We start from the raw sequence: 11,606 nt of genomic DNA on the forward strand, positions 1-11,606 counted from the left end.
TCTGCAGACCGGTACCAAATGGCCCACGAACCGGTACTGGTCCGTGGCCTGGGGGTTGGGGACCACTGGTCAAGAAGACAAGAGGGAAGTATTGGTGAGGATGTGGTGAAAAGGGAACCCTTGTGCACTGTGGTGGGAATGTAAATTGGTGCAGCCACGATGGAAAAAAGTATGGAGGTTCTCCAAAAAATTAAAAATAAAACAACTATATATTCCAACAATCCCACTTCTAGGTCTATATCCAAAGGAAATCAAAACACCATGTCAAGGCAATATTTACAATAACCAAGACACACAAATGATTAATGTCCATCAATGAATAAATGCTACTTCTGATTTTTTTAAAGTTATTTAAATTCTTTTTTTTTTTTTTTTTTTTTTTTTACAGAGACAGAGAGAGTCAGAGAGAGGGATAGACGGGACAGACAGACAGGAACGGAGAGATGAGAAGCATCAATCATTAGTTTTTCGTTGCGCATTGCGGCACCTTAGTTGTTCATTGATTGCTTTCTCGTATGTGCCTTGACTGCGGGCCTTCAGCAGACTGAGTAACCCCTTGCTCAAGCCAGTGACCTTGGGTCCAAGCTGGTGAGCTTTTGCTCAAACCAGATGAGCCAGCGCTCAAGCTGGCAACCTCAGGGTCTCAAACCTGGGTCCTTGGCATCCCAGTTCGACGCTCTATCCACTGCGCCACCTCCTGGTCAGGCATAAGTTATTTAAATTCTTAATTTAAGTTTATTTTAAATATTAAAGCTTAATTTGTTTGGGTTTAGCAGAAGAAACTTACATACAACCTCCAAACGGTTACGTAAATCAGCTCACTTACTTTGCCTTGCCTTCCTAGCGTACCCTGTCTCCTCTGACTCACCATGTCTCCTAATCTTCCCAAATCCTGCTCAAACCTGGAGGAATATGCAGAGTGAAGTGAAGACTTGCAGAGTTAGGGTAAACAATCAGCTACAGTGAGGCACTGTAGGGCAGAAGCTCTGAGTGGACAAGAGTCTAGGGGCATCTCTGACCCTGTGCTGGAAACAGCACAACAGCATGATAAGATTCAGTAACAGAATTGTTCAGGCTCTCAGAGAGAGATTAGAAGTCAGCGTGTTCCTGTCCTTTACTTCATTCACCTGAAAACAAGCCCTTGAGGTTTTTTTACTGGCTAATAAATATCTAAGGACAGCTGGGGACGGGCTTCAGTCCTTCGGTCTGCAGACCAGGGCTGCTGCCTCCCCTCGGCCCCTTGGAGCATGTCATCTGGTCTCCGGGTAGTTCATTGTCACCGTGACACAAACCCACTTCCTCTTCTATTTCCCTACATACATTACCTCTGAATCTTCACTATTGCACCTCTTGAACATTTAGAAGTGTTTCTCTAAAGGAATGTGTAATGTTTGTTTATGGGTAGTTATTATCCGAGTCTTACATACTTGCCTCTACCCACACCTCATCTAAGTGCATGTTTTGACAATGAATGGACCAGGCATTTTCCTTGAATCCCTCTGGTCCAGCCACCCAGCACCCAGGAAAGAGCAGTGCATGCTGAAGGTGCTCAGCATAGAAACCAGGTGGCAGTGGGCTGGTGACGCTCTAGTACAGGGGTCCCCAAACTACAGCCGTGGGCTGCATGCGGCCCCCTGAGGCCATTTATCCGGCCCCCACCGCACTTCCGGAAGGGGCACCTCTTTCATTGGTGGTCAGTGAGAGGAGCACATTGACCATCTCATTAGCCAAAAGCAGGCCTATAGTTCCCATTGAAATACTGGTCAGTTTGTTGATTTAAATTTACTTGTTCTTTATTTTAAATATTGTATTTGTTCCCATTTTGTTTTTTTACCTTAAAATAAGATATGTGCAGTGTGCATAGGGATTTGTTCATAGTTTTTTTTTTTATAGTCCGGCCCTCCAATGGTCTGAGGGACAGTGAACTGGCCCCTTGTGTAAAAAGTTTGGGGACCCCTGGTCTAGAATGTCATTGGGAGACTGGGGTTAATTACATTGAAAACCCTCTAGGAAAGAGACAGAAGTCATTGGACAGCATTGCTCAACCTTTTATTGTACAACAATCTCTGAGCTGGCGGGAGGGATGTGGTATCTGACAAAGACATCACCAGTTGCAGCAAGAGCAGGAGGCATCAAAGACCAGGCCAGACTGGCAGTGCTGAATGAAGGTCTGTCCATTCACACAGTTGTAGAAGGCGTTTTTGTCCGTGGGGTCGGGGTACAGGCCACTGGCCTTGTTGGCACAGAATCCACTGCCCCCTGAGCTGCCACTGCCATTGCCATCATCTGTACTGGGAGCCTCAGTGATGGGAGCAATGGGCTGGGCTGGGGCTTTGCAGCCTACAAGAAAGAACCCAGATCCTGAGCCACCCTGGTTTTTGTTAGAGTTCCTGATGCATGAGAACTACTGCCCTGGATTCTGATCTTAGCTCCTCCTTCCGCATCCCTGCGTATTTCAGTCTTCTGATCTGATATGCCTGCCTTCCCCTCTCCTCTTTGGTTACCAACTCCCTCTTCATCCTTCAAAGTATAGTTCATTATTTTTCCTCTTTCCTAGATCTCCCTGATCCTTGAGGCATTAATGTCATGTGCTCACAGGGAAGCTTCTTATTTTTTTCTGGGACTTAACCATAGAATAACTTCTGTGTTGTTATCTAAACTTTGTAATCTCATCAATACAATCTCTCTAATTAGATTATAAGCCTCTATACAGTAGAGGTTGTGACTTACGTACTTGGGATCCCCTGTGATACCTACATAGATGCTCATAAAACTTGCTTGTAAAATAAATAATGGTTAAAGCAATGGTGAAGGATGCTGTTTGTTCTTCCACCATCATTGAATTATTACCAAATATAAATGGAGCAATAGTTATAAAATCACTTGGACAATAGCTCCCTGACTTTCGAGGAGCCCTTGAAATTTCTCTCAAGTTTGAGGCTTAGGGTCCCTTCTCACCCCAACTCACTTGCACTCTGCAGGCCCAGGGCCTCCTTCAGGGTGGTGGTCAGGGGGAATCTGCCCTGGTTGCAGAAGGTGCCTGTGAAGTCATCCAGATCAATGGCCCAGATCATGGCGCCTCCGAAGTTGTTCTTCTTCAGCCAGTCAGCCTGTGGTCATTCAGAGAAACCCAATGAAGTGCAGACGCCAAGGCCAGCCTGGGGCTCCAGGCTACAGATGGAAACAAACTCACAGGCAAGAAACACGTTCTACCTTGATCTGGAAGCTCTTGGTGTTGTCATAGCCGAGCCACTCATTGCCTTTGTAAGCATAAGGGACATCCTCAGCACCCTCCCACACTTCGGTGGCTCCATTCTTCAGGAAGGGACAGATCTAAGAGAAGAGAAGGAAGAGGTCAAGAGGTCAGCAAAGTATCCATGTAGCAGGGGTAAAGGACATGGGGCGGGAAATGGAGAGGATCCAGAGCTGTATCAGCAAATGTCTCAGTTCACTTAGGATTTTGACTCTTTGTCCCATATGGGTCATTTATTTTCAATGTGTGAGAAGCTCTTAAATCAAAGAATGCTTTGGCAGGCAGTGAGAAGTGCCTCTACACTGATATCAACTCAGTGATGATATCTTTTTTCCTACTCTCTCTGTTCCCGGAAACCAGCCTGACATTTATCTTGCCTTCCCTGCAAATAGCCACGAGCATCCGCTTTCAGCCCCAACTCCTTGTTAAGTGAGCCAGGAAGTGTTGAATTGTTGATATTGTTCAGTTATGGCCTGCAGAAAGCCACTTTTCTCTGTCTGTCTGTGATTTCCAGGAGCATACATACCTCGTAATAGGCCCAGAACCCGGACTGCCTGGTATAGGGTCCAGCAGGACCAGGGCCAGTGGTAGGAGCCCCAATTCCATGGTTGGAGGGGTTGCTCAGGATGAAGGTGTGTCCATAGGTTGGGAAGCCAACGATGAGTTTCTCAGCTGGGGCCCCATTGTCCCTCCAGTAGTTCATGACGTAATCCTGCAATGGCAGCGGGTTAGCGAGAGGCCCCACCAGGCTGAGGACCCAGGGCTTAGTTATGTTAGACTCCTGTTCTAGCAGGTAAACTGTTTGATGTTAATGACAGAGAATTCTTTAGTATCCTTAAAAAACATTTTGGTGGAATTATAGTTAAGGAGATTTGATCAGCCATGTAAGAGGACAATTATAACTTAAATAAGACATTTTCAGAATCTGTTTGGTTTGTCCCCGAATATTCATGTGACGTATGACCCCGGGTCTGGTGTGTACTGTGTCTGTGTAGGGACTCACCACATTGAGGTAGGCGTCGCTGCCAGTGTCGGTGGGGTATTTGTAGAGGGGGCTGTTCTCTCCCGTGTAGCCCTCCCAGGAGCCATGGAGGTCATAGGTCATGACATGGATATAGTCCAGGTACCTGCAGTCCAGGTAAAGGAGTTAAAAACATTCCTGCCTGACCTGTGGTGGTGCGGTGGATAAAGTGTCGACCTGGAACGCTGAGGTCACTGGTTCAAAACCCTGGGCTTGCCCGATCAAGGCACATATGGGAGTTGATACTTCCTGCTCCCCCCCTTCTCTCTCTCTCTCTCTCTCTCTCTTACTCTTCTCTCTAAAATAAATAATAAATTTAAAAAATTTTAAATTGTATTAAAAACATCCCTGATGGTCATCTCCCACACTTTTGCATTCAAAGACACCATTTCCAAACACCTCAGCAAGGTCCCTGAATAGCAGGACAGACTAAGGGTGAGCATCTCTTACACAGTGACACACAGAGGAGTTTTCAGACACTCACTGGGACAGCTGGGGGATCTCATAGCCAGCCTGGATGTTGGAGATGCCACCAGCTACTGCAGCGGTGACCATCAGCCTGGGTTTGTTGACCTGCTTGGCCTCCTGCTCAAAAGCTTCACGCATTTCCTGTACAAGAGTAGGAGAACGTCTGTGAACATGAACTCTAAGTCGACTTTCATGACAACTCTTTGAATTTAACTCAATTCATCTTCCATCTTTCCTTCTTCAGCATTCTCACTGGAATAGGGTATCCAGTCCTCACCTCCCACTGAGACTGTCGGGGGGGGGGGGGAGCTAAGTGATCTTCCGTATGAGTGAGATTGGTTGCGTGCTTTCCAGAAACGAACACAAAATAATATTGAGTGTAAACTCTGATTTTAAAATGAAATTGAACTGTCGAAAAATGCCGTGAAACGCAGCTCACCTTCACCAGGACAGTGAAGAGGTGCTTGTCCTGAGGGGGGCTCCCCCGGGAGCCGGGGTACTCCCAGTCGAAGTCCAGCCCGTCAAAGTCGTACTGGCGCAGGAACCTGATGACCGAGGCGATGAAGGTTTGGCGGTTCTCGGGAGTGGAAACCATGGCAGTGAAGCTGAGGGAGACCCAGGAAGGCAGGGTGAGGGTGTGCCCCGGTGGTCCCAACACCTCGTTATAACATCAGTGTAGGAAGTGATCTGGGAAAACTTACGGGGCAGTTCCAAAGTTCCAGCCACCAATAGCCAGGAGAGTTTTCAGTTGACTGTTCCTGAGAGACAAGAAGTCAACAGTGGTGTCAGAACAAATGGAGAGAAAGAAATCATTTCAACGCTAGCCATCATCGTGACTGAGACTCCAGGGGGAGTTTAACGCAGCCTCTTGTACTGGATTCTCCATTGTCATCCTTTTTCCTCAATTTCAAGAGCAGTTGGAGTAGGTGACCTGAGGTTGGTAGTTTGAAGCTTCTACACTTCTGATTACGTCCCTTGTGTGAAGCCTCCACAATTCAGGCGTCCCCAAACTACGGCCCGCGGGCCGCATGCGGCCCCCTGAGGCCATTTATCCAGCCCCCCACCGCACTTCCAAAAGGGCCACCTCTTTCATTGGTGGTCAGTGAGAGGAGCACTGTATGTGGCAGCCCTCCAACGGTCCGAGGGACAGTGAACTGGCCCCCTGTGTAAAAAGTTTGGGGACCCCTGCTCCACATGCTTCCCAATGCCAGCTTTGGGTTGCTTCTGAGCAGAAGGCTGTTGTCACCTGAGTCCACCATACTTAAAGTTTTCTAAATTCCCTTGGCAATGGAGCTGGACTTTAATGGATAACCCTCTCCCGTGAGCTAGCCATTGCCCTTAAGTTACAGTCACCGCTGTATTGGAAATAATAAGAAAGCTCAGAATTCACTGGCCTGTTGGCATGTTTGGAATGTCAACCTGGAGGCTACCGTAAAAGGTTTTGTCCAAACTATTCTCGAAAGTGAAAAGACTTTACGTTTCAGTCCTTTCTCCACTTACTTGTTCTTCAGGCCATTGAAAGCCTGGTAGAGGGTCACGTCGTTCCATTCGATGGTGGTGATCTCGTTGTTCCGCATCCCGGCGAAGGCGTAGATGAGGTGGGTGCAGAGGCAGGGGTCGATGTCCTCAGGCTTGAAGCGCCCCAGGCCGGGCCGGTACTGGGCCCAGTTGGTGAAGTAGCATGTCAGCTGGTAGGCAGAACCTGTTGCTCAGGGGATGAGGGGGAGAAACGGTGACAAAGCAAGCTCTCTGGGGAGTTAGCTATTGATGGCCAAAGAAACCACAGACTTCCAAATAACACTCCCGTTGAGTCTCGGGATGATCTGCTTGAGCTCCTTGTGTGTATTGCACCAAACCACCGAGTAGGAGGCATTCAAGGCTGAAGAGTCCTCTCAGAGGTAGCTCTGTCCCTCCAGAGAGAATGAAAGCACCTTCGTGCCCTTCGCTGAATGAAACCTTAAAGCCGTAAACTCTGATGTAAATGCATTCTACTCCCCTCTGCATGCTAACACTCACAGTCACTAATGCTTACTCAGAATTTATGCCCCCAGCTCTACGCTCAGTAATTTATCAAAGTCATTCATTCACTGTCGCCAAAACCCTGTGAGGCAGGTATTTTCATTATTCCCGCTTTGTCCATTTGGAAACTACAAATGAAATGATGGCAGTACAGAAAGGATGGTGGTAGAGGTCCGTGTAGCATGGAGAGCTGTGTCTCCGAGTAATAATTTCACTCGGAGGGAAATGAACCCTCCGTTCAGAGTCAAGAGTCGGTGACCATGTTGAAGGGAAAGGCTAAATCCATAGTCCTCTCTCACTCTGGGGTGAGGTTTAGATTCTGCCACGACCTCTCTATATTTCCTGGGACCAGACACATGACAAGTCCCCTCTGCCCTCATTCCCTGGGCTGTGAGATGGGCGGCAATGCTTTTCCTGTCTGCCTCGCAGAGAAGGGTTGTTATAAGGACTCGGTGAGGTGACATATTTGAAAATGCTTTAAAAATATATTGTCTTTTTTTTTTTTTTTTAATGTAGAAAGACAGAGGGCCATGCTGAGCTTCCAAATTACAAAGGAACACTAATGATGGTCCATCTGGAGAAGAATACGTACCTATCCCAGCTGTCAGCAGCAGGAGCAGACCTTAAAGCAACAGAGACAGCCATGAGTGGGGGAACGCGTCTGCGAACACAGCAGGCCTGGACGCAGTGGTTCATTCACTAGGGACATTTTTCCTAGGTTTTACGTTTTGAGTCCTTTTAACACTCTTTGTAGACTCCCAACTTCCCAAGGCTGAGGAAGTCCCTGGGTTTCTCCTAGAAGCCCACGCCCCTCTGCTCCAGCTCCGGAGACCACCCATCAAAGGGCCACGCGCCTTGAGGCTTGGTGAAGGGAGGGGCTGCAGAGCAGTGGGAGACCCATCACCAGGGAGAATCTGTGTCCCTGAGCTTTTGCCCGAAGCAATCATTTCCTGAGATTTGGTTGAATTCAAAAGTAAAGTAAAGTTGTAAAGGGGGGCAGAGGACAGGAGGGAGGGAGTGGTCCACAGGCACAGAGCACGGTGGTTCCTTACCAGAGAGGAGGGTGAGCTTGGTCATCTTGTCTCAGCGGTAAAAAAAACACTCCCTAGTTCAACCTGCCTTTTATACCCCTCCATCCCCTCCTGTGACTTATCAGATTCTCCTTTATCGTGCTTGCCTCTGAAGTCAATGTTAATATTGGCAGTGCTCAAAACCCTCAAACCCATTTATGAAATCCATTATTGACAGGGAAACCATATTGTCTTGATTTCAGTCTATGAGAAGAAAAGATTGGGCTCAAGCCCAGAACCGTACTAAAAGCTCCATTATGGAACAGCTTACATAATTCAAAATGGTTTATGTCCAGTGGGCTACACTCTCTGTTTGGATAGCAAGGAATGGGCTATTTCACACCCATGGGTTTGTAGCAAATGATCTCCATGGTCCCCTCCAGAAACATGCTCTCCCTCTGCCTCTCTCTTTACCCTGTGCCTTCACACCTGATGCTAGAATATATAACAACCCCCTTTTTAATACAACAAATAGCCAGTTTCTCAAATTTCCTTGGTGTATATCGCTAGAATTTATTTGCCTATAAACTAGCCTGTATTCTGAAGCGTTTCCTTCCCTTTTCACAATGGTTATTCTCCCCAGAGTGAGAGAGGACTATGGATTTAGTCTTTCCCTTCAACATGGCCGCTTACTGGCAGACATAGAGATGCAGATCTTTGTGAGACCCTGACGGTCAAGATCATTGCCTTTGAGCCTGAATTGAACCCAGTGACACCACTGAGAATGTTAAAGCCTAAATGGAAGACAAGGAGGGCAACCCCTCTATCCAGCAGCATTTTTGTGAATGAACAGCTGGAGGTTGGCCATATCCACTCAGACTTTAACATCCAGGAAAAACTCGCCTTGAACTTGGTGCTTTGCCTGCCAGGTGGCATTACTGAGTGTTACCTTCACTAGTTCACCCCAAAATACAACTTTCATAAAATGATCCATCTCAAATGTTTTCCTCACTTGCATTCCAGAACTGTCAAATGTTACAAGCCGCTGCCAACCTACACTCCAAGAAAAATGTCAAATACAGACCCTCCTGCCTCTCAGGGTGTCCTCCTGCCTAAGCCCTGTGGCTGTGGGGTCTCAATAAAAGGTTCCCTTTAGTTGACTGGAGCAGTTCAAAAATTCTGTAGGCTTAAATCTAGGTATACCAGTAATTACATTAAATGTAAATGAGCTAAATACTCTAGTTGTCCATCTATTTTCTTGTTTAAAAACTGCTTAAGCATATGCTGAGAGTGTTCTCATAGGGATTAGAATATAGGAAACCAGGTACGAAGTGTTTTTTAAAAAAAATAACAAAAAACCCCAGTGTTCTTCCAGTCAAAGGTGAGCCACAAATTGAAAGGAAGAAAGGGAGGAAGCACGATCCCCGTCTTTTATAATCTCATAGTCAATATGCACTTAGAGTAAATACCACGGGAATACACCTGTGTCAACAAACCATTTATTAATGTTCATTCGCTTGTTTAATCATGACCTACTTCGTGTCAGGTACCGTGTGAGTGCTGGGCTATGCGAGTAAATGGGACACAAGGCTCACCGTCGCTGCTGCGGACAGATAAGTAAAGGGGCATTATTATCTGCTGAATTAAGTTCTGCAGAATAACTGTTAGAACCAAACAAAAAGAAGCCCAGCTTGAAGAGTGGGCAGTTATGCATCTGGATTTAAGGAACCCAAAGAAATTCATCGGAGATAGGTGGAAAGACTGTTTGTGGAGAAAGGTCACTGTTCGAATGCCCCACCTGGGCTGGGAAGGAGAGGTAGTCTCACGGTGTGGTTGGGCCAAAGCTCAGCTCAGAGCGTGGGGCGAGATCGTGGACACCAGAGCCACACCGCCAGCTTCGCCATGCATTTCTGAGGTGCATGGCCTCAGCCCAGCTCTCAGCCTCTCTGTGTCTGCTCTTCTCTGTGAAGGGGGAGTAATCACTGTGACGACCTCAGCGGGTCCCCGTGAAGACTCAGCGAGTTGATGTTTATTAGAGGGCCTGCTCGCAGAGTGCCCTGTAAGTGTTGGTTAGGAAGGGACTTGGAGCGAGGACTATGTGTCAAGGGCGACTTCCCTCCCACACAGCCAGGTGATGTGAAAAGGAGCCTTTAGGGCAGGGGTCCCCAAACTACGGCCCACAGGCCACATGCGGCCCCCTGAGGCCATTTATCCGGCCCCTGCCGCACTTCCGGAAGGGGCACCTCTTTCATTGGTGGTCAGTGAGAGGAGCATAGTTCCCATTGAAATACTGGTCAGTTTGTTGATTTAAATTTACTTGTTCTTTATTTTAAATATTGTATTTGTTCCCGTTTTGTTTTTTACTTTAAAATATGTGCAGTGTGCATAGGGATTTGTTCATAGTTTTTTTTTTTTATAGTCCGGCCCTCCAACGGTCTGAGGGACAGTGAACTGGCTCCCTGTGTAAAAAGTTTGGGGACCCCTGCTTTAGGGTGTGCTGACTCTTAAGATGAAGACAGCAAACCCAGACACATGGATAAATGGCTGACGGGAAAGCCACGGGGACTGCAGGGGGTCTGGGGCCAGAGGTGGGCCAGAGATGCTTTCGTGGCTGTAAAATGTGCCAAATGAGTTAAATCCACGAGAAATTAAGCCCGAGTTCTCATTTTGGAATTCGCTTACAAAATGGCTCGCTCAGCACTTTGTGCAAATCTGGGGACCTCTTTTCTGCTGACTTATGAGGACATTCGGTACATAGTGGGACGTCTGATCAACAGTTCTGAGTCTCTTTAAATAATTCATTATCCAGACCCAGACGCACGTGAGAGTAAAAGGAGCATTAGAATTACGGAGTTTTCAAACTATTTATTTTTGATTGACATTTTACAAAGGAACTTATCAAATAGTTTTTTTTTTCTCTTCTTTTCTAAATGAGAGGAGGGGAGATAGACAGACTCCTGCATGCGCCCTGACCGGGATCCACCGAGTGACCCCTGTCTGGGGCTGATACTCTGCCCATCTGGGACCATGCTTGCAACTGAGCTATTTTTAGTGCCTGTGGTAGAGGTGCCACAGAGCCAGCCTTAGAGCCCAGGGCTGATTTGCTCAAACCAATTGAGCTATGGCTGTGGGAGAGGAAGAGAGAGAGAGAGAGAAGGTGGAGAGAGAGGGGTGGAGAAGCAGATGGTCACTTCTCCTGTGTGTGTCCTAACCGGGAACTGAACCTGGGACATCCATACGCTGGGCCAACACTCTAACACTGAGCCAACTGGCCAGGGCCGATCAGCGAGCACCCTACAGTGATGATTGCAAGAGGCTATCATTTAAGCTTTGTCAGCAAAGGGCCAGGAAAAGAGATATGAGTTAGCACTAATAACACATATTTTACCATGTGTCCAGGGGTTCTGCTTATTGTTTGTGCTGGTTTTTATCAAAACAGCGTAAGCCACAGAAACCCCCACACCCTCCATGACCTGGTGAGTGCGGAAGCCCCTCCTTGCTTGGCGAGCTGTTTTCTTCAGCGTGGTACCGAGTCAGTGGAGAGCGGAGCCCACGCCGCCTCGGAGACGGTAGGAGGGAGACCTCCCACCCCCCAGTAATGTGTCTTTTCTTTAAAAATTTTTTGGTGCCTTCCCTAAGGAAACTGCAGGGTCCATTTGTCTATGGTAATGAACTTGTTTTTTTAAAGTGAGCTAATTTTGAAATCAGAGCTGATGGTCTTTGTTCCTGTCCTCACAGGGGCGGAAGTGGAGTATGCAGACTAGCCCGTAGGTGGTCATCATGTTCCGTCCTCCAATAACAGGTATGGCTGGCTTGGGGTTGTTTAGCCCTAGAG

At 47.3% G+C, this 11,606-nt stretch overlaps 1 protein-coding gene across 1 annotated transcript; it reads right to left on the reverse strand.

The window, feature by feature from the left end:
• Window positions 1–2,036: 2,036 nt before the first annotated feature.
• On the reverse strand, window positions 2,037–7,920 carry LOC136383487 (acidic mammalian chitinase-like). Its single transcript, XM_066353408.1, has 11 exons — window positions 7,814–7,920; window positions 7,354–7,383; window positions 6,243–6,444; window positions 5,444–5,500; window positions 5,182–5,347; window positions 4,759–4,883; window positions 4,257–4,380; window positions 3,780–3,965; window positions 3,214–3,333; window positions 2,969–3,110; window positions 2,037–2,340 (listed from the first exon to the last, which is right to left on the reverse strand). The coding sequence occupies exons 1-11, from the start codon at window positions 7,836–7,838 to the stop codon at window positions 2,105–2,107; spliced, it is 1,413 nt and encodes a 470-aa protein (XP_066209505.1). The 5' UTR covers window positions 7,839–7,920; the 3' UTR covers window positions 2,037–2,104.
• Window positions 7,921–11,606: the final 3,686 nt, after the last annotated feature.

The sequence above is a fragment of the Saccopteryx leptura genome, chromosome 11 (assembly GCF_036850995.1).
Source record: "Saccopteryx leptura isolate mSacLep1 chromosome 11, mSacLep1_pri_phased_curated, whole genome shotgun sequence".
In the NCBI taxonomy this organism is placed as follows: Eukaryota; Metazoa; Chordata; class Mammalia; order Chiroptera; family Emballonuridae; genus Saccopteryx; species Saccopteryx leptura.

Coding starts and splice junctions, on each gene's coding strand:
- LOC136383487 (XM_066353408.1), bottom strand. CDS start 7,838: ATGACCAAGCTCACCCTCCTCTCTG. Junction 4,381..4,758: donor GAGATCCCCCAGCTGTCCCA/GTGAGTGTCTGA, acceptor CCTGGACTGCAG/GTACCTGGACTATATCCATG. Junction 3,334..3,779: donor GGTTCTGGGCCTATTACGAG/GTATGTATGCTC, acceptor CTCTTCTCTTAG/ATCTGTCCCTTCCTGAAGAA.